At 38.0% G+C, this 21,540-nt stretch overlaps 2 protein-coding genes across 7 annotated transcripts in view; both read left to right on the top strand.

Annotated features, from left to right (window-relative positions):
• RNF180 (ring finger protein 180) overlaps positions 1 to 21,540 on the top strand; it is a 192,937-nt gene that overhangs the window by 71,493 nt on the left and 99,904 nt on the right. The window lies entirely within an intron of this gene.
• On the top strand, positions 17,277 to 20,384 carry LOC113928964 (40S ribosomal protein SA). The gene has a single exon (XM_035727649.1). The coding sequence runs from the start codon at positions 19,432 to 19,434 to the stop codon at positions 20,317 to 20,319; it is 888 nt and encodes a 295-aa protein (XP_035583542.1). The 5' UTR covers positions 17,277 to 19,431; the 3' UTR covers positions 20,320 to 20,384.

Here is a 21,540-nt window from a genome sequence, read left to right on the forward strand (position 1 = left end):
ATCACAATGAACCATTCACACCTTGATGTTTAGCAGAGTTTTGTTAACTTCCATCTGATAAACCATCCTGCCCCTATTGAACAAAAGAATATTCAGAACAAGGCCATACCAGCCAATGAGTTCTTTTCACTAATTGTATTTTTTTTCCAGTTGAACATTTAAAGATATTTTTTACAGTGTAAGGGAAATTATTTATAGTTGGTCCATCTTTCTTTTTCCCTTTTATCTCCAGGCACAGCAGTTGATCATCTGTCTCTGTTGTCTAATTACGAGCAAATACAAATGAGGCAGCTTCTATAAAGCAGCATCATAATCCAGTAGGAAAAATCCCAAGCATGTATTTTAAGGAAATCAGAGTGCTAGCCCCCTCTGTGTACTTGGATGGTATATTCATTTCCTAATGTTACTGTAACAGATTTCCCCACATTTAGTTACTTAAAACAACACAAATTTATTATAGTTCTGGAGATCAAAAGCCTGAAATGGGTCTCACTGGGCTAAAATGAAGTGTTGGTAGGGTTGCATTACTTTCTGGAGGTTCTAGGAGAGAAACCATTGTTATTTGTTCGCCTTTTCTAGCTTCTACAGTCCACATTTCTTGGCTCATGCCTACCCTCCATCTTCAAAGCTAACAATGGCTGGTTGAGTCTTTCTTATGATACCGTCTCTTTGGTTCTGACTCTTCTTTTGTCCTTTTCCCATTTAATGACTTGTAATTACATTGGGCCTACCTAGTTAATCCAGGCTAATCTCCTTATTTTCAGGTCATCTGGTTAGCAAATCTAATTCCATCTGAAATCTTCTTTTTGCCCCTTAACATATCCACAGGATCCAGGGATTTGGATGTTGGCATCTTTGGTAGGAGGAGATTATTCTGCCTACCACATACAGTTTCAGTGGAATTTATGAGTTAAGCCAATCTTGAGAGAAAAGAAATAGCTATTATAGATCTTGAAGGCTTAGGGGAAAATGAGTGTTTTTTCTGACCTTCCCTGGAATTTTCCACATTACTCATTTTTGTAGTTTTCTTGGGTTTTTCCAAAAATAAATATGTGTTCCAGAGGCATAATTAATCCTGTATTAGACATTACTATCATAATTTGACGGAAGAAATTATATTAGTCCTTCAGGTCTTCCTTAAGTAGGTTAAAGGGCAATTAACTTTGGATGGAGGAGCTGAACCAAAAAAAAATAAGAGGCACAAAGCATTTTTAAAAAGGTTTAGTGGGCTCTGGACGGAGACAGCTTGAGAGCAAGGGCTAGTTGTGTAAAAGGTATGGTACTGAAGGTAGTATTGATCTACCTGACAGTGTTGTCTGGAACCAGGACTCTGAGTAAACGAACACTGAACAATAAACCACATCTTCTTGGCACATAGATAACTCCCAAGTAGCACAAGACTATACCCAGACTTCAGACTACTAGGTCCATTTCAGTCCATAGAAATAGAGACCACAGGTGTGTTGATGATAGAAATGATAGCTTTCATTTAGGATGTCCATGTTAGTTTTTTGTACTTACTGACATCCCAGGTACCCTAAAAGACCAGTCTTCCTAATGTTATTTTTTTATATTACTCTGAAACAACTAAATGCCATGTGAGAGACATCATAATTTCTTCTCAGATGGTGTAAAGTAAATGGGAAAGAGATGTCACAAACTTGCTTAGTTTGGTGAGTTCTCTTATGCTTAACTCATCAGTTATCTAGGTCTCTAATCGTTATGTTAGATCTAGAAGCTAGAACTTTGAGTTAGCCTTTAAGCTAATTAGCAATAGGTTGGGGGGATAGTGTATGTTGTATTGATAGGATCAAGAATCCCTGCTTACTCAGAAGTGAATTGCTGAATTTTGCTCTTTTAGCAGGTTCTAAAGCATTCTTTGCAGTCCCTAACTTTCATGCATTGCCATCACCTAACCTAGATTAGATGAATGGGTTTACTCCTGGGGTTAAGCCTAAAGGGAAAAGAAAAGAAAACAATGTGCCAGCTCATCCAAGAGAGTGGATAGCCTTTGTAGCCACTATAGGTAAGTGTGAGCCAAAGAAGAATGTTTATTTCAGCACACATGAAATTATAGGAACCAATGGCTTTAAAGTGACTAGTTTCAGTATTAGGATATTTTCCTTTTTAAAAACACTTAGATTTGGGGTACCTGGCTGGCTCAGTCGTTAAGCGTTTCTGTTTGGCTCAGGTCATGATGCCAGGGTCCTGGGATCGAGCCCTGCATCAGGCTCCCTGCTCAGCGAGAAGTCTGCTTCTCCCTCTCCCACTCACCCTGCTTATGTTCCCTCTCTTGCTGTGTTTCTGTCAAATAAATAAAGAAAATCTTTAAAAATCTTAAAAAAAAAAAACTTAGATTTTAATCAAAGTTCAGGGCTGCATACTTGAGAAGGAAAAAAATCTTTGTACCCAGTGCTTGACTGGCACCTGGTAGGTGATTGTTGTCATACCAAATGCCAAAAGTTTCTTTTCCACAAGGCAGGAATAAATATTGAGTTTATAATGGCTTCCTTTTCACAAGGTTCCCAAAGCATAAAGTTTTCTGTTTTTAGCTTTTTGATAGAACTTGATCTCAGTAACATGTTTAGGGAAGAGAGGGAGATTTTAATCTCTCCAGATAGGTTTTCTTTATGCCTCAAAGAATTACATAGTATGGTGGTTGTCAAATGCTCGTCTCTAGACTGGCTGCATCAGGGTCACTAGGGGAGCTTTTTACAATCCCTCAGAGATTCCAGTGCCCTAAGTCTGGGACAGGCCCTAGACAGTTTTTTTTTAAAGCGCCCGAGTTAATTTCCAGTACACAGACTTGCTAACTCTTAGATGCTTGTTCTAAGGTTGACTGAAGTTAAAGTTTAAACATCTCTCCTTGATGTTACTAGACTACATCTATCAAAAGTCATTAGATCAATATTAATGAAAAAAAGCGAACAAACCTTCTTAAATGGTATGTCACACTTAAAGGACTGATTTCAAGTTGGTAATATGCTTTGGAGTCACACAATGGTAATGATAATGATAAACAACAACAGCAACAACAGTGAACACTTACATAGTGCTTACTCTGTCCAGGTACTGTTCCATTCCCTTTCAATATATTATTCACTTAATCTTCATAGCAACCCCATGAGGTAGTTATGTTATTATTGCTGTTTCACCAGTAAAGGTTAGATATCTTGTCCAGGGTCACCCTGCTAGTGGTGGGTGTCCACCACCCAGCTAAGTGGTGGAACTGGGATTCAAACCCAGGCTGTAAGGCTTAGGAATCTGTGCTCTTAATCACTGTGCTCTATCTATGGCTTTTCATTTTATCTCATGATTCTGTTAGGTCTCAGAGCCCCATGTGTATCATGGGAAGCAGCGCAATAAGGTGGTTTAAAACCATGAGCTTGTGGGCAGACTCTGTACAGCACTGGCTAGGTAATCACTTAGTGGATTACTTACCCTCTCTGGGCCTTGATTTTCTCATACAAAAAATAAACTTTAAAATATATTCTTTATAAGGTATTGGTAAGACTAAGTTAGGAAATGTTTGCACAATACTGAGCGCATGCGTTTTACAGAAGGGGCACCCAATAATTGGTAGCTGTTACTATTATTATCATTACTGTATTCTAAGTTTTGAGGTGTCAAACAGTCAAGAGGCCTAAAAAGTAAAATATTTTGGCTAACATGACTGCCCAGAATTGATTGGCTGGTTAGATTTTAGCAGTTACATCAGCATATGGATGATCTAGCAAAGAGACACAAAAAGTCTATAGTTTGCTGTGCAGAAAAAGTCAATAGACCAATTTAAAGCATCCATATTTTTAAGGACTCTTGTGGTTTGGATATTAGATGTAGATGGTGTGTCATGAAAGCTAAAACCAAAGATCTAAACACCAGGGCACAGGTGGTTATTCCTAGGGACTCTGCTTCGGGGAGCACAGAAAAGCCCTGGGGGAGTTCAGTGGGGTACCAGTATTATGTCTCCTAAGAAAATTTTAGTGACCAATGGTGAGAACTCCCAAGGAGCAGAGGATGTAACTGAGAAATACAGCTTTTGGGCATTTCTTGGTGTCCTTGGTGATAAGCTGCACACTTTCCTTTACATGAAGTCATCTTGATCCTGAGCAGTAAGGAGGAAAAAAAGCTGCCAGGACTTGACATCTTACTTAAAAGTTATTTTTCTGAATTCTGGTGAATCTGAAGAGTTGTGCACAGCATCACACTGCCACTTGTGGAAAGACTTAGTATCCTTAGGATTTCCCTTTGCTTTTATTCACATACCTTCTATATCTGCTGCTTTCTCTTGTTACTCCCAAGACTACTGTTTATTACAGCAATAGATAAGATTCTTCACACTTGGACTATTTCAGTGGCCTCCCAGCTATCCTCTCTTACTTTTCAATCTCAGTTAATTTGTTTGTAGCTCCACATTTGTTCCCTTTACCGTCACCTTCCCAAACCTCTGACTGCCGTTGCCTACAGGATAAATAACCATCTAGGGCGCCATGCCATGCCTTTGCAGACCTACTGTCAGTTGTATCCCAGAGTTTCTGTTCCAGCCAAGTTGGACTGCTTACTGTACGCTGAAAATGTTTCACCTCTTAGCTTTATTATATGGTTTTACTTACATGGATTGTCTTCCTGAAACCAGAGCATCCTTCTGAAATGCTGATCATCTCTGAAGACACAATTAAAGGAACATTTTTTTTTCCTCAGAGTCTTTCATACTTAGGTGGAAATGATTGTCCCTATAGCTCTAACTCCCCAAATTTGTCTTATTACCTCTACTGTGTTGTATGTTCCTAAAAGTTGGTGAAAAATTACCCAAACCAAACTTCTTTTGGGTCTTCCTTGGATAACATCTAAGACATGCTTTGTATATAGACACTCAAGGAGTAATTATTGTATATAGACACTCAATCAGTAATTGTTAAATGAAGTTAGTGAATTTTTGCAAAAAAGGCAATATACTGAAAACTGGACAACATTTTGGGTAATTTCATGGATTCACCCAAATATATACTTTGTATTAGGTGACTTTTAAAAAGTTTTGAGACTTAAGAACTTTCTCATAAATGAAGTGAGAAATTGACAATTTTTAAATGTTGAACATGCAGGAAATGATATAAAATTATTTTTAGGGGTGCCTGGGTGGCTCAGTTGGTTAAGCGTCTGCCTTTGGCTCAGGTCATGATCCCAGGGTCCTGGGATCGAGCCCCGTGTTGGGCTCCCTGCTCAGCGGGGAGCCTGCTTCTTCCTCTGCCTGCCGCTCCCCCTGCTTGTACTTTCTCTCTTTTGCTCTCTCTGTCAAATAAATAAAATACTAAAAATAAATAAATAAAAATATTTTTACACTATTTGTTCTCTGGTGTAAAAAGTCGTTACTTACATTTCGATCTTATATTTCAAGTTCTAACCTAAATATATGTTATTGAATTACTAACAAAGAAAACAGAAAGACTATGTTTGCAAAATTATACTTCTGGGTTTTTTTTTTCCTTCTTAAATACATAAGCAGGTTTTTAGAGCACATAAATATCACTTTTGGCAAAGTAGAAAACATATTATTTTGTCTTTAATATTTATTATGTCCATTAAGACTACTGTATTAGTTATCTCTTGCTATAATGCTGCCTCAAAACCTACTGGCTTAAAACAACATCTACTTTATATGTTTCCAACTCTTTTGGCTAGCAGTTTGGGCTAGGATCAGCTGGTCACTACTTAAGCTAGTCTTGTCCACATCATCTGGCACAATTAACTTGGCCTAAAAGGTCCATTATGGCCTAACCCATTCATAAATAGTTTGATGGTGTTTGAGTTTTTCCTCTTTGTCCATGTGATCTTTTATCCTTAAGGATTTTCATGTGGCAACATTGCGTTCTAAGATGCCTAGAATAGAAGCTGTATGCTCCTTGAAATCTAGTCTTGGAAGTCACAGAACATGACATTTACTATATACCATTGGTCAAAGCAGATCATAAGGGTAGACCAGATTCATAGGTGGAGAAATAGTTTCTTCCTCTTGATGAGAGGAGCAAAAAAATCACATTGAGAAGGAACATGGATACAGCCATAGGAGGAATTATTAGGGCCATTTTGCAGACAATCTATATTACAAATGTTGTGTAATTCAGAATGTTAAGAGTTAATCCTCAGTTGTCTTTTGTTTCATGCAGAAAACTCCATGGAAAACTGGTTGTATCCAAAGTGTTTACCCCCCTGATGACTTTGCCATTTGACTCAAATGGACTTTTTGGGGAGATTTTTTTTTTTAAGATTTTTTATTTATTTATTTGACAAAGAGAGAACACAAGCAGGGGGGAGCAGGAGCGAGAAAAGCAGGCTCCCACTGAGCAGGGAGCCTGATGCGGGGCTTGATCCCAGGATGCTGGGATCATGACTTAATCTTAAGGCAGAAGCTTAACCAACTAAGCCACTCGGGCACTCCTCTGGGGAGATTTTTCAATAATACCATATTTTCAGCTCCCCTCCCCAAGAGTCCTGTTAAATTCATCTGGAGTTGTCCTAGTCATTAGAATATTTAAAAACCTTTCTGTGTCATTTTAGTAATGTACAGCCAGGATTTTGAACCACCATCTTAGTGTTCACTGTATACTGTTCATTATCTCTCTCTTTTTTTTTAAGTGAGCAGTGCTTGTGCTGGCAGATCAGAAATTAGGTGAAACAGCTGATAAAGAGCAGTTTGTTGCCTTATTGATTTTCAAATTATGCTTCTAGTTTAAAGCAATGTGAAGTACTAAAATAGGAAATAAAACAGCCAACACAGATAATTTTTTAAGGGAACTAGAAGTGAAAGACACTGAAAAAATTAATGCAATGAGAAATTAATCATAATTACTATTGAGAAGCATTATAGTTATAAATGGCACAGTGGGCCAAGTTTTGCTTATGGGCTCTTGTGCACCCTCTCCATGAACTGATATGGGATTGCGTGTAAGCCTCTGAGAAGAGACTTTAAAATCTTCTCTCTCATCCAATGTGTATTGGATGATACGCACCAAAATCTGTGAAGGAAAACTAATAGTATTGGGAGCTGAAAGAAAACAGTTCAGGAGCCCTACTGAAGAGTGCAGAGTCACAGATATTAGAACTGAAAAGGCCCACTGGAATTTTGTAGTCTACCACTCTGCCCGCCTTGTTCTCGTTCACCGCCACTAGAATTGAGACTGAGTGCCCTGAATAATCTCCTTGCATTAAAAATGAATACCCAGGGTGCCTGGGTGGCTCAGTTGGTTAAGCGACTGCCTTCAGCTCAGGTCATGATCCTGGAGTCCCTGGATCAAGTCCCGCATCGGGCTCCCTGCTTGGCAGGGAGTCTGCTTCTCCCTCTGACCCTCCCCCTTCTCATGTGCTCTCTCTTTCTCTTTCTCTCTCTCTCAAATAAATAAAATTTTTAAAAAATAAATAAAAATGAATACCCTGGGCCTTTGCAGAAAACGTGTCATTCTTTGTGGCTTGTATTGAGGAGGGGGACAGCATTAGCATACTGGAAAGACAACCAGAAGTACTAACAGACTGAGATTTGAATCCTGGCTCCACTGACAATTTAGCAGTGTGGTGTTGTACAAACCTTGAACTTACATACCTGAGCCTTAATTTCTTCTATGTGTTTAGAGCCTCATTCACAGAAAGTAAGAATTTGATGGATAGATGCTACTTGCATGTGTCTTCCTCCCCGTTTGTCATTCAATTAGTAAGGAATTTTCTCCCTTTTAACTGAAGATGAATAGCATGGTCAGTGGCAATACAATGATATTAAGCTTTCTAACTTTATTAAATAGCAGCAACCCTTTGTCATTTTACCGTAATTCTCAGAGTATTTTTGTTGAAGTTATTCCTTTAAAATGTTATGTCACAATGTTAAGTGGGGAAGAAAGCAGGGCATAAAAGTATGTTTGTAGGTAATTTGATCACAATTATGAAAAAATTTGGAAGAAAATATACCAGAATTTTACCAAGATTTACAAAGATCTTTCTTTTTTTCTTCCAAATACTTAAAATAAACATGAATTGATTCTATAACAAGGAATAAACAGTACACACCCTATGTTTAATAATATGTAGTACACCCACATATTATTTGTTATCACACTTGTAATTGGTTATTAAAGTTGATACCTCCTGCTTTTAAACTATCTCTTGTCTTCTTCTATTATGTGAGGCCCTGTTTCAAGCCCTTATCATCTTCTTCATGAATTAGCTAAAACACACCTGCTCACAACAGTCTCTTACCTAAAAATCTATGATCCTTGTTTATGAAGTTAGTGTCCACATTCATTCACAGTTTACTCCCACCCTACAGTTCTTTTTTCATCCTCCTCATGCTACTCATCCTTCAATCCTCATTTAAATGTTAATCTTTGCTCAGTTTACCCTGGCACATTTAGCTGCTTCCCTGTCTCCTAGGTTCTTTATAAGCACCCTGCTTATAACATGTAGCACCCTGTAAGGTTGTGTGTATGGCCGGACTAGACGGTGAGCCTCTAACAGGCAAGGCCTCTGTGTCTTTCATCTTGATGCTTCACAGGTTCAGCCAAGATAGGCAGTTACTAATTGTTTGGGGAATATGATATAAAGTGTGTTCTAATTTCCTCCTTCTCCTCTTCTTTCATGACTGAATTGAATAGTCCGTCAAAGATCAGTCATGAATCTTAAATGTTCAAATAAGGGAAAATAAAATAACTGAGAACAAGTGTGGCTGAGTGTATGCTTGTGGGAGTGGGAGGGAGAGCTTTCTCTAATGGAATATTTACTCTTAGTTGTCTTATATAAAAAAATCCCACATTACAAAGTTCTTTACTTCAAAACCAGTATTAAGACTTAGGATGGTGCTGTACTTGTACTAATGGTAATAATTTTGCTTTTGACTACATTCAAACCCCTAAATCCTGAAACTACTGATTATTAGCTGTGTGATAGAGAAGAGTGTGAGGCACTTTACATACATTGTTTCTAATTTGCACAGTAACCGTATCACATAGGAATTCTTATTTTATAGAAGAGGTGAACTATTTTAATCTGAGTCATGTAGCAAGTATGTGGTAGTGTTGAGATACAAAAGAACTGTTGTTGATGTTTTAAAATAATCACAGAAAGGTAATGTTTAATTTAACAATATGTTGCAGTTGAATAATACTTTATGACATTAAAAGGATTGTTATTGACATAATCTACAAATGAGCAGTTAACATAGTTCCTAAATACTAGTCTATAAAAGTAGATTCCTATCTATAAATTCATGATCAGTTTTTTTAATCCAGCCACCATTCCCCCTCCCCACCCTCCACACACATGTAGACTGGCACTTAGCAATGCAGTTAGTTCTGGTAGGCCTCATTTAGTAGGGATCTGATGTCTTGCATTTACTAGTATATGTCTTCCTTTGAGTCACTTATATTTGGAGTCAAAAAAGATGCTTATGTGTTACAAGTTTTTACAGGTATTGTTTTGCATCTGCGTTTCTTTATTTGTGAATCAGCATGTATATGTAAGAGTTTCCGACTGTTAACATGTTTCTGATGTTCTGACTTTATAAAGTATTTACTTTTTAGGTCATCTGTGTATTACATAAATAATAACTTAATTGTTCATATCCCATCAAATTATTCTAACTGCTAAAGAAGCCAGGCATACTGAAGAACAAATACCCTTCCAAATTCTACTTTTAAATAAAACTTCTTTTATTATATTTTAAGGGTTTATTAAGATGTGCTCTTATTAAGTTTGTTTATATATTTTATAGTTTCCTCAGGAATGAGTTGGTTCTTTCTGAAAAGTACCTAAGACTCTGTTTACAAAGATCTTTCTTTTTAAGAAGTCACCAAGGTGACTTTGGATGTGAAAGGTAATATTTGGATGACTGCATGATGTAAGCTTTTTGTTGTTGTTAAACTGGCAATCAGTGCTCCTACTCATTAAAATAAAAATATTCAGTAATGTATAAAACTCAGACTATCTCGGGAAGGTGGAATTTGCATAAAAATTAATTGTTCAGAAATGAAAGCTTGAAAGCACTATTAAGGGGCAGTTAATCTTTACCCAAAACCAAGGAATACAAATATATACATGTACGTATGCTTGTCTGTGTAAACATAGCTTCGTGCAAATAGCAAATAGCATTTTCCATGAGTTGTTTACCATGTACTATCACTATAGCATAGAATTCAACCTACTGTCTACCATTCACAATTTCATCGTAGGTTTTGAAGTAGAGTTTAGGGGGCCTGGGTGGCTCAGTCATTAATTATCTGCCTTCGGCTCAGATCATGATCCCAGGGCCCTAGGATCCAGCCCCTCACTGGGCTCCCTGCTTCTCCCTCTCCCTCTGCCCATCCACCCCACTCATGCTTTCTCTCAGTATCTCTCTCTCTCTCTCTCTCTCTCAAATAAATAAATAAAGTCTTTTTTAAAAATTAAAAAATCAAGTAGAGCTTTATACCGCAGCTATATTAATTATAATATTTGAAACATTTGCAGATCTTTTGATAGTTCCTAGAGAACCAAAATTAATAAATACCCTTATCCTTTACACTGGTGGAATTTAATAGAATAATATTAGAGCATACCTGAAGAAAAGTGCATCCAGTGAGTAGACTGGCATAGCTGGGGTCATAACACTATAGCCCAGACGAGGGCATGGCAGAATCCATGTGAAGTGGCAGGCTATCTAGACAGTCTCTTCAACAGGCGAGACTGGGGTGAAGGCCAGACATAAGCCAAGGTGGTGTGTGGTCACTAATGAAAAAGGTCCAGAAAACTATTTAAAAGGCAGGGGTGGAACATGGGACGGAAAGCCAGGTTGCATGGGAGTCAGGTTGCACAGGAGACCCACAGGAAGGACTCAGGCTTCAACCCTAGGGTTCCCTTTCCCAAGAAGATTGAGGCGGACAAGGCAACATCTAATATGTCAAAGGAGTGCGGTAGGGACCCTGGCAGACGGCAGTTGGAGGGAAATGGATCATGGCCCCAGTTAGAGCTGGAGCACATGTAAAAGCCCAGCCTGTTGATTTAAGTGATTTTTTTTTTTTTATTGTGGTCAGACATTCGTAATGCTCTTAGCTCAGGCTTGGAGGTATTCTTATACTCCGCCGCATAAAAGTGGCTAAAATTAAAGGAAGAGGTTTTGTTTTGTTTTGTTTTGTTTTTTTATGTCTTGAGGATACATGGTCACTGTGAGAATTGTGTTTTCAGGGCTCTCTACACTATTTTGACACGCCGAATTCATTTCTTGACATCCTTAGTGGGTCACACCACACAGTTTGAGAAGCACTGCTCCGAAGGTTGATGGACAGTGACTGTGTGTGTTCCTCTTGGAGCCTCCACCTGCTGTTCAGACCGAGGCTGTGCATTTGTGAGTGTTGGGCGCCGTCGGATGCGGCTGTTGCTCTTGCTGCTCCTCCTCAGCGCCGCACAGCCGCACTTCTCAGCAGAGTCCTCCCAGAGAACGAAGGCGAAGAAGAAAGGAATAATTGAAGCGACGAATTCAGTTCAGTGAAGATATACTGAGCAAACCCCTGCCGCATGTCAGGCACTACCTAGGCACTGAAGATAGAATAAATGAAGCAGGACCTTTTTCTTGGAGAACCTAGGTTACTGAAGGGAGAAAAATGGAAGTAAAATGATGGGCCTTTTGTCAGATATACTGGGGGTACAAAGGAGGAAGTAATCCATTCTGCCCGAGAAAGATGAAATATTTCACAACAGACATGGTGCTTGAGCTGTCTAGTATAATGAGTAGATACTAAGCGATCTTGGAAGCTGAAGGGTTTTTGCTGGTTATTCAGGGTGGTGAAGAGCCGTCTAGGCAGTAAGAGTAATGTAAAGAAAGGCACAGAGAAGTGAAGTGACCCGGTTCTGTCTTTGAACCCTACATACTTCAGCATGACTAGACAAAGGACTGATAAGGTTGGGGGGAGGGGGAGGGGGAGGAGGGGATTTGCTGACAGACTCCCAGGTAATGCTGAGGAGACCTGTCAGCAACAGGAGGCACTGACAGCAGCTTACATTTTAGTGAGATTACTCTTGGGGCTACATCATGGAGACTGCGGCAAGTGGTCTGGAAATCAGGAGATCAGAAAGAATAATATCAAATAATCTGGCGAGGGCTTTAAATAAGACAGTATCCATGCAGGTATAAGGGGAAACAGAAAAGAAATGGCAGAGGAAAAAAGCCAAGGTGGAATTTCAGAAATGTCCTCCTGAACAGACCTATTTCAAACTTAAATTATGCAAAAGTATACTAACTGAATATACAAGGAACTGAAATTTGATTATTAATCTGTTTAGGTCTTCTGATTCATTCCTAGAAAAGAGTTGAGGCATACAAAATATTATATTTTTAAAAAGATTTTATTTATTCAAGACAGAGAGTGCACACGATTAGGGGGAGAGGCAGAGGGAGAAAGATTATATTTTTAAGTAAGGAAATATGGAGAAGGACAAACACAAATAAATAAGATGAATCTGGGAGTGAGGTTAGCACATAAAATCGACACAGCCAGGACAAAGAAGGAAAAGACTGGGTACGTAATAAATAGTGCCCGTGAAGTAAAAACCGTTTGGGAAATGAATATTTTTGGTATCGCTGAAAAGTCATCTCCCTTAACCTCCTCACAAAGAGGATATTCAAAATGCTGACCCATGTTCTCAGTAGCTCTCCTTGTAGTAAGTAGAAAAATAAATTTGGGAGAGATGTTTTACGATGAGGCTTGATAGAAGTCCACAGCCTCATGCCAGATCTACAAGGAACCAAAGTGCCATCAACGCGTATAGCTCTCATCCATTCATCCACATGGTGTTTGAACACCTGCGTTATGTGAGCTGGAGTGCTAAACACTGGGGATCCAATAGGGTGCAGAACAGCCACGTTCCCTGCCCTTGATGGAGCTCACAGTCTATGAGCGAAGATAGTAAGCAGGTAAATACTGCATGGTATGAAGAATGTAGTAATAAGGGAGCCATAGTGTGCCTGTTTATATATAGCGGTGAAGTTTAGGCGTCCCAGACAGAGACCCTGAGGAAGTGATGTTGCCCAGAAGGAGGCAGTGTTAACCAGTGGAGAAAAAAAAGTGTTGCAAACAGAGAGTGGCAGGGAGTGCAAGAATATACTCTCTTGTGGATATTCTAGACACCAATTAAACATAAGTCTGTGGGCTTTAATAGCCACCTGGAGGTAGGACCCCAGTACAATAATTACTTTAGTTTAAAACATGAATAATGTAACACTTGATCAAGTAATCTCATCTTTTAAGGTCCCTTTCAGTGTCTTAATTTATTCTCAGAATATGTTCCTACATGTCCTTATTTTATAAAAGTGAAATTTAAAGCTCTCCTGATGTCAGAATGGTGTGCCTTATTTTCCATTTGCTCTGATGACCATAACTGCTTAAAGGACATATCTACATAGGCATATCTAGATGACAATTAACCAGGAACAGGCAACATGAAGCATCACAGATGGTACTAGTTATATAGTGCTTACCTCATCACATTTTTCTATCTTGATTTACTGTTACTGGGTCTCTCCTTGATGACACTTCGTCCTCCCATTCTTCCTTCTCTTATACCAGTTTGTGCTTAAATTTCCTACTAGGGTGCCTTTAGAATTGACACGTAACTTTTCTGTCTTGGACTCTTTCTCCCTATATCAATATAACTATCAATTCATTTGTATATTTCTTTGTAACTAGATTTACATATATAAACCGTTAACTAGTTTTTATTACAGTACAGCAAAAGTATGGGCTTATTGTTCAAAAAGAGAAAGCAAAAAGAAATAGAAATCAACAGTAATTCTGTTAACATCTTTAAGTTTTTATTTTAATACCAATTAACATACAGTGTAATATTAAATTCTGGTATACAATATAGTGATTCAACACTTCCATACATCACCCTACACTCATCACAAGAGCCCTCCTTAATCCCCATCACCTATTTCACCCTCCTCCCGCCTACCTCCCCTCTGGTAACCATCAGTGTGTTCTCTATAGTGAAGAATCTGTTTCTTGGTTTGCCCCTGTTTTTTGTTTTTTTGTTTTGTTTTGTTTTTTTGTCTTTCCATTTGCTCATTTGTTTTGTTTTTTAAATTCTATAGGAGTGAAATTAAATGGTATTTGTCTTTTTCTGACTGGCTTATTTCACTTAGCATTACACTCTCTAGCACCATCCAATATCATTGCAAATGGCAAGATTTCAATCTACTTTTTATGGTTGAGTAATATTCCACTGTGTATATGTGTGTGTGTGTGTGTGTGTGTGTGTGTGTGTCTGTGTATACACCAAATCTTTTTTTCCCTCAGATCTAGGATTAGGGTTCAGTTTAGGACTAGAATAAGGTTTAGGGTTAGGGTTAGGGCCAGGGTGAGGCATGTGACTATTATCCTGCAGTTCAGGGACATTGCCAGAGCGCTAAGTTTAGGGTTAGGGCTAGGGGTTAGGGTTTGTGTTAGGATTAAGTTTAGAGCTAGCATCTGAGTGGGGGTATGTGCCTCATATCCTACTGCTGTTAATATCTGTATAAATTTCCTATAATTCCATCTTTTTGTACATTTTCTGTTACTCCTTTGTACAAGTTATATGTTATTTTCAAAACTGCTTTTCTTTTGGTAATCATATCATGATATCCTTCTATGTTAATACATACACCTCTATAATGTTTAAATAACTGAATATTAAAATGAATTATTAGAACATATCAAAATATATTTAATTGTTGGACAATTTTGGAACATGTTTAAATGACATACCTCAAGTTACTGTGTTTATCCAGGATTATTTCCTTAGAATAAATTCTAGAATTAAAATGATTCATCAAAAATATGCAGAGTTTTAAGGTGTTGATACTTATCACTGAATTGCCTTGTGGAAAGACTGTCATATACTGTCTTACTACATGAAGTATCTTTATAGAGTGTGAACTATTAAAACATTTTAAGTCTTCCCACTTGGTAAAGCATCACCATTTTGAGATAATATTAGAAAGTAAAGGTAAATAGGGTTAAATGATCACAAGACATTAAAATGGCATTACAGAAATCAGAATTTTTGGAAGTGTAAAAACGTGTGGCAGAGGCTTATTTATACAATGCCTATCCTATAAATAGTATTTCTAATTTTGTAATATTCTGCATTTACTCCCCATTTACATATGAAACAACTGGAATACAAAGAGACTCAAAATGTGCCCGATGTCCTACAATTGCTATATGGCAATACTGTGATTCCAACCAAATCTGTCCAATTTCAAGGTCTCTTGTCTCTTCAGCAGAAAAGTGCAGAGTAACTGCCTCACAGGGTTGTTGAACTGATTAAATGATACATGCGCTGTGCATGAGAGGCCTTCAGTATTTACCATGGAAAAAGAGAGCCAAAGTAAGAAATTTAGTAAGCCCCTAACAGTTGAGAGGGGTATAGAATGCTGGGAATTGAGTTTGAAAGGCAAGTGTTACCAGTTTGCTTTTGTTTTGCCTCTTTTACTTTCTATCTCCCAGGTAACACCAAACAGTGTAAATTACTGTTACAACCTTTGCATCTGGACACATTGTTTCTGAATTTTATCCTTGCCAATGACTTTGAAGGCTTTGGAAACACACTGAATCTAATTCACTAGACCCAAAGGGGAAAATTCACAGATCTCTTTCAGGTGATTTGCACAAAAATACTGCTAGGAGTATATGACAGAATCCCTGAAATACCAAAAGCAGTCCTTGTGCAGCTGGTGTTATATGCTTTATGTATACCTTAATATTCGTTGTATATTTATTTTTTTTAAAGATTTTATTTATTTATTTGAGAGAGAGAATGAGATAGAGAGAGCATGAGAGGGGGGAGGGTCTGAGGGAGAAGCAGACTCCCGGCTGAGCAGGGAGCCCGATGTGGGACTCGATCCTAGGACTCCAGGATCATGACCTGAGCCGAAGGCAGTCGCTTAACCAACTGAGCCACCCAGGCGCCCTCGTTGTATATTTAAACGGCCATCATGATGATGATAATTGTTAGATCTCTTGGGCCCTTTTTTGCCAGGTCCTGCTCTGATTTTTTTGTAGGTACTGCCGTTTAAATGGATCTACCTTTGGGTCTATTGGTAATAGATATTGTGGAAATATTGTGGAAACTACAGTAGATAGTGGGCTGGCTGCTTGTTCATTAAAAGTCAGTATTTGGCCCCAGGAAAAGGAGTTGATGGTTCTCTTTGGTTCATTCCCAACAGATTGAGGCTGTACTTTGTTTAGTACATCCAAGTTTTCCTAATAATTCGTTATTGAACAACTATCAATTTACCTAAATATTTTAAGCTCCTGATGGTTCCAGATGCTTGTTACACTTGAAGTACATTAATCCATTCATACTTCAATTTGTGTCTTTCAGATTTTAAAGAATGACCTCTAGTTCTTGTTTTTAGTGGTCACAATAAGGGAATGATGATAAGTATGTGCTCTGGGCCCTGACTATGGGTTTTAATCTTAGTCCATCATCTATTATTTAACTCACTTTAGATATATTTAAAATCCCTGTGCCTTACTTTCTATGCTAAAATGGCTGTGAGGGTTTAATGACTAATAAATATTAAGTACTTGGGGCAGAGTAAACACACTTAACAAAAAACAATAAAAGTTAGCTATAATAGCAATAGATAACCAATATAATATAATCGATATAATAATAATGGAGAACCAATAATAATCCCTAATGAAAAGTAGCTGTCAATTTTCTTTCTCTAAACCTTTTTACTTTTTAAGTAAATATTTGCTTTGTCTGAGAGAAAGCGTTGAGGAATCTGCTGTTAACCCCTGTCTTGAACAATGTGATAATACTTCTGAGGAAGCCTAACCAAGAGAGAGACTGTTGAGGGAGGAAATGCCTAAATATACTCCTTCTTCTTTATATGAAAAAAACAAATGAAGTGATTAGAGTAAGTAATTTGAGATAATGAAGTCTATTCACATTTAAATTATTTAACATATATGTGCTCTAATTATGTTTTGAAGTTTACATGTAGAAAGTAAACTTAATTTGTATCATTATAGAGTATACACTATGAAATTTGGTTTTGGGGGACACTTGGGTGGCTCAGTTGGTTAAGTGTCGGACTCTTGGTTTTGTCTCAGGTCATGATTTCAGGATCATGAGAGCCCTGCGTGGGGCTCTGCACTCAATGGGGAGTCTGCTTGAGATTCTCTCTCTCCTTCTGCTCCTCCCCCTCCTCCATGCACGCTCACTCGCTTGCTCTCTCTCTACAATAAATAAAGCTTTCTTAAAAATTTGGTTTTGTTTTATAAAAACACACAGAAGAATTACTTGGCACTTTCTCCCTTCTCTCTATATAAATGCCTGGTCTGAGCCACCATAGGGAGGCATCATTTATCATTTTGTGGCAGCTTTTCACTACAGCTGCTTGCAGGCAGGGACTGTTTTTCATTTATATCTTTACCTGGCCTCTATTAAGAGCTAAGTAAATATTAAGCAGATCTGGTGAAGGAGAAAAATACTTGAGAAGCATTGGAATGTCACTTTTGAGAAAAGTAAAATACATTATTACTTTTCAAGTATAGGAAATAGTATAGCACGTGTTACTGTAAGGAAGTCAAACAGCTTGATTTTTAGATGTATTCATACAGTTACTGCATATATCCTGAATGGGCCTGAATAAAGACCCAAATAAATGCAGCTTCATTTATCCCTTATTTGGGGATATATAAACTGTCTCCTGAATACCCAAATAAAGGAAATATATCTGACAGGGAATTTTCTTTTAAATATTAAATCTTTATTTTTCTTTTAAAATATTGAATTCCTCCGAGCTCTCCTATCCATATTATATTAAAAATCTTTAAATTAATATGGAGTTTATAGTCTATCTTGAGTTCTGTATTCAGATATAGTGTTTTTTTCAGCCATATCTCATTGTTGAAAACTTAGATTGTGTACAAATTTTCTTTAATATAAACCAACCTCCTTGAATCTCAATTCTTTGTGTTCTGAATATCACTGCTGCCTTCCTTAAGCTAAATTCCTAGGAGCAGAGTTATTAAGATTTTGGTTTAAAACACACTACCAAATTCTATCCTAGAAAAATTGAACTGCTTTATCCTCTTACTGGCAGTTTACAAATAGTCATTCTGCATGTTTAAAATTACTGGGTAGTTACGTACAGAGTTCTGCTTTGCCTGCTGTTTGACCACTTCAGGGTATTCTTTCTCTTGATTACACTCTTTACTCTGCTAGTTATCTCGAAAGGTCCCAGAGTTAGTATATTGACTCAGGTGCCAAAGCAGAATTGTTAATGATAAGGTCATCTCAGACATGGCATCAGCAAGAGACTAGTTCAAACATTAAAAAAAAAAAAAAAAAAAAAGGAAGAGGCACGTTTTATATAGCCCTTACTGTGTGAGGTTCTGTTTTAAGTACTTTACATCTGTCAGCCCATATTCATCCTTGCAGCCACTCTATAAAGTTTGTACTGTTACTGTGCCCTCTTTATAGGTGAGGAAACTGATTCACCTACAGAGAGGTTAAGTAGTTTAGTTTACTAGTAGTTTAGTTTACTCAAGATCTGAATTTGTGGGATATAACTCTAAAACCCAAATATTTGTGCCAGAAAAAAATGCATTTATTCATTTTCTTTTATTAAAGTAATCCTTGTTTGGGGAAAAAAATAGAATATTCAGATAAGCAAACAAAGAAACAAGCAAAAACCTCCCAAATGACTCATAATCCACTATTCCAAAGTTCTCATTTAGTTAAGTGGCATAATTTTGCACATAATGTGTTTTAGCTTTTTTTTTTTTTAATGACAGTGTTCTGTAAACATGCTCCCATGTCGTTAACCATAGATCTCTCTTAACATTTTACTGGCCACCTAGTATTTCATTTTATGGATATACTGAATTTATTTAACCAATCCCCTTTGGTAACTTTGTTAGTTGACACTTTTTGGCTGATAACAACCTGTTCTAAATGTACAGCTCCAGTCTTGCTATTTCCTCAGGATAAATTCCTAGGATTGACTGTTGTGTTGTTTAACTTCATACCTTTGGTCCTGTCCAATTGCTACACTGTCATCATCCTCTCAGTGATTAACAGGCCTTTTAACCCAACATCCTTAGCCTTAGGCTGAGAGATTGACATCTCCTCAGTAAGAAACCTCAGAGTTCTTAATACCCAAATTCGTCTCTTCTAATCTGACATATCAGTTGAAATTTTTATAATTTTGAAGATTAACTTTATAATGGTGATTGGTGCTTTCTGGGTGTTTTGTTTGTTTGATTCTGTTTTTAAAGAACTTACCATTGCTTCTCTTGCCAGTGAAACGTAACAATATGTTTTAAAGAAAGACTTTAAGTGCCTTTCCGAGCTACCCGGGGAAGGGTCCATAGGGCGTTGTTTTGCATTCCCGTCATAACTTAAAGGGAAACTTTGACAATGTCCGGAGCCCTTGATGTCTTGCAAATGAAGGAGGAGGATGTCCTCAAATTCCTTGCAGCAGGAACCCATTTAGGTGGCACCAACCTTGACTTTCAAATGGAACCGTACATCTACAAAAGGAAAACTGATGGTATCTACATCATAAATCTGAAGAGAACACGGGAGAAGCTTCTGCTGGCAGCTCGTGCCATTGTTGCCATTGAAAACCCAGCTGATGTCAGTGTCATATCATCCAGGAACACTGGCCAGCGAGCTGTGCTGAAATTTGCTGCTGCTACCGGAGCCACTCCTATTGCCGGCCGCTTCACTCCTGGAACCTTCACTAACCAGATCCAGGCAGCCTTCCGGGAGCCGAGACTTCTGGTGGTTACTGATCCCAGGGCTGACCACCAGCCTCTTACAGAGGCGTCCTATGTTAACCTGCCTACCATTGCTCTGTGTAACACAGACTCTCCTCTGTGCTATGTGGACATTGCCATCCCTTGCAACAACAAGGGAGCTCACTCAGTGGGTCTGATGTGGTGGATGCTGGCCAGGGAAGTTCTGCGCATGCGTGGCACCATTTCCCGAGAACACCCATGGGAGGTCATGCCTGATCTCTACTTCTACAGAGATCCTGAAGAGATTGAAAAGGAAGAGCAAGCCGCTGCTGAAAAGGCTGTGACCCAGGAGGAATTTCAGGGTGAATGGACAGCTCCAGCTCCTGAGTTCACTGCTACTCAGCCTGAAGTCGCAGACTGGTCTGTAGGCGTGCAGGTGCCCTCGGTGCCTATTCAGCAGTTCCCTACTGAAGACTGGAGTGCCCAGCCGGCCACTGAAGACTGGTCTGCAGCTCCCACTGCTCAGGCCACTGAATGGGTAGGAACAACCATTGAGTGGTCTTAAGCTGGTCTTCCACAAAGGGAAACAAAATGGAAATAGAAATGGAAAAGGTTGACGGAAAATAAACAGTCTGTAAAAGTCAAAAAAAAAAAAAAAGAAAGAAAGACTTTAAGTATCATTTTGACCCTTGTAGTGTAGTTCTCACAACAGCTTGGCAGTTGTTTATAAAACAGTATGTGTTAGGGTTTGCTACAGAAGTGGAGTCCATGAGCGAAAAGCATCAGCCTCACCTGAGAACTTGTTAGAAGTATACTCTCCTACGCCCCACTCTCCCTACTGAATCAGAATCTGCATTTTAATAAGTTCCCCAGGTGATTCATGTGTTCTTTAATGTTTGAGATTCATTGCTTTAGGCTATTTTGAACCCAGCTCTCATTTGTCATTTATAGACAGCTCATTTTGCTCTTTGTTCTAATTGCTTTTGCCGTATGTTGCATTTTCCTGTCTGCTAGAAAGTACTGCCCTTTCTTTTTTATGTGTCTGGCTCAAAACAAGAATGGAATCTATCTTATAAGGCAATTGTCTTTTAAAGTATTGTTGCTCACTTGAGTTAGAAGCTGTTATATTGATTGTGGCATTTTAGAGCAAACTGAATTATTAATTTGGCTTCATTTGGCAAATAGAAACATTTTAAAATCAGTGATCTTATGAAACATGGTGCCCTCTGTCATGGAACTGTTATCTTTCTCTTAAAGATATGCTAGCGGTTATGAATATTTTATAATGTGTCTGCCTGGATATAAATAAATAACAGTCATCTTAAAAACAAGCATTATATTTATCTGAAAATGCTTACCTTGCAAGTTCATTGTTTCAAGGACAACAAATGTGCATTTAAAATAAGAAACATGATAAAAGTTTTACTTGAGATTACAGTTTTCTGCTGAATATAACAAAATCTGTTTTTAGATGTTATCTTTTCAAATCATAGATGAACCCGCTAAGGTACTATTCATCCATAAAAATGTACAGGTATCCCCCATGCTTTAAACTCAGGAAACAAATAGATTTGAGCGCATTTTTAGAGATACACATTTTCTTTGTATGTTTTTGCTTCTCACTGTCTGAACTCAGGAACCAAATAGGTTTGAATAGCAAGTGATGTTGTACCTCTCTTACACATTAACTGTGAGCACAATGAATACACATAGACCTATAACATATAGAAGTATTCCATAGTTAGCTTTCCACAAAATGTTAACCTCTATTTAATACAATAGTGTA

Source organism: Zalophus californianus, chromosome 5, assembly GCF_009762305.2.
Source record: "Zalophus californianus isolate mZalCal1 chromosome 5, mZalCal1.pri.v2, whole genome shotgun sequence".
NCBI lineage: Eukaryota > Metazoa > Chordata > Mammalia > Carnivora > Otariidae > Zalophus > Zalophus californianus.

Bases quoted from the DNA above. Each gene is read 5' to 3' on its own strand.
- LOC113928964 (XM_035727649.1), top strand. From the start codon at position 19,432: ATGTCCGGAGCCCTTGATGTCTTGCAAATGAAGGAGGAGGATGTCCTC.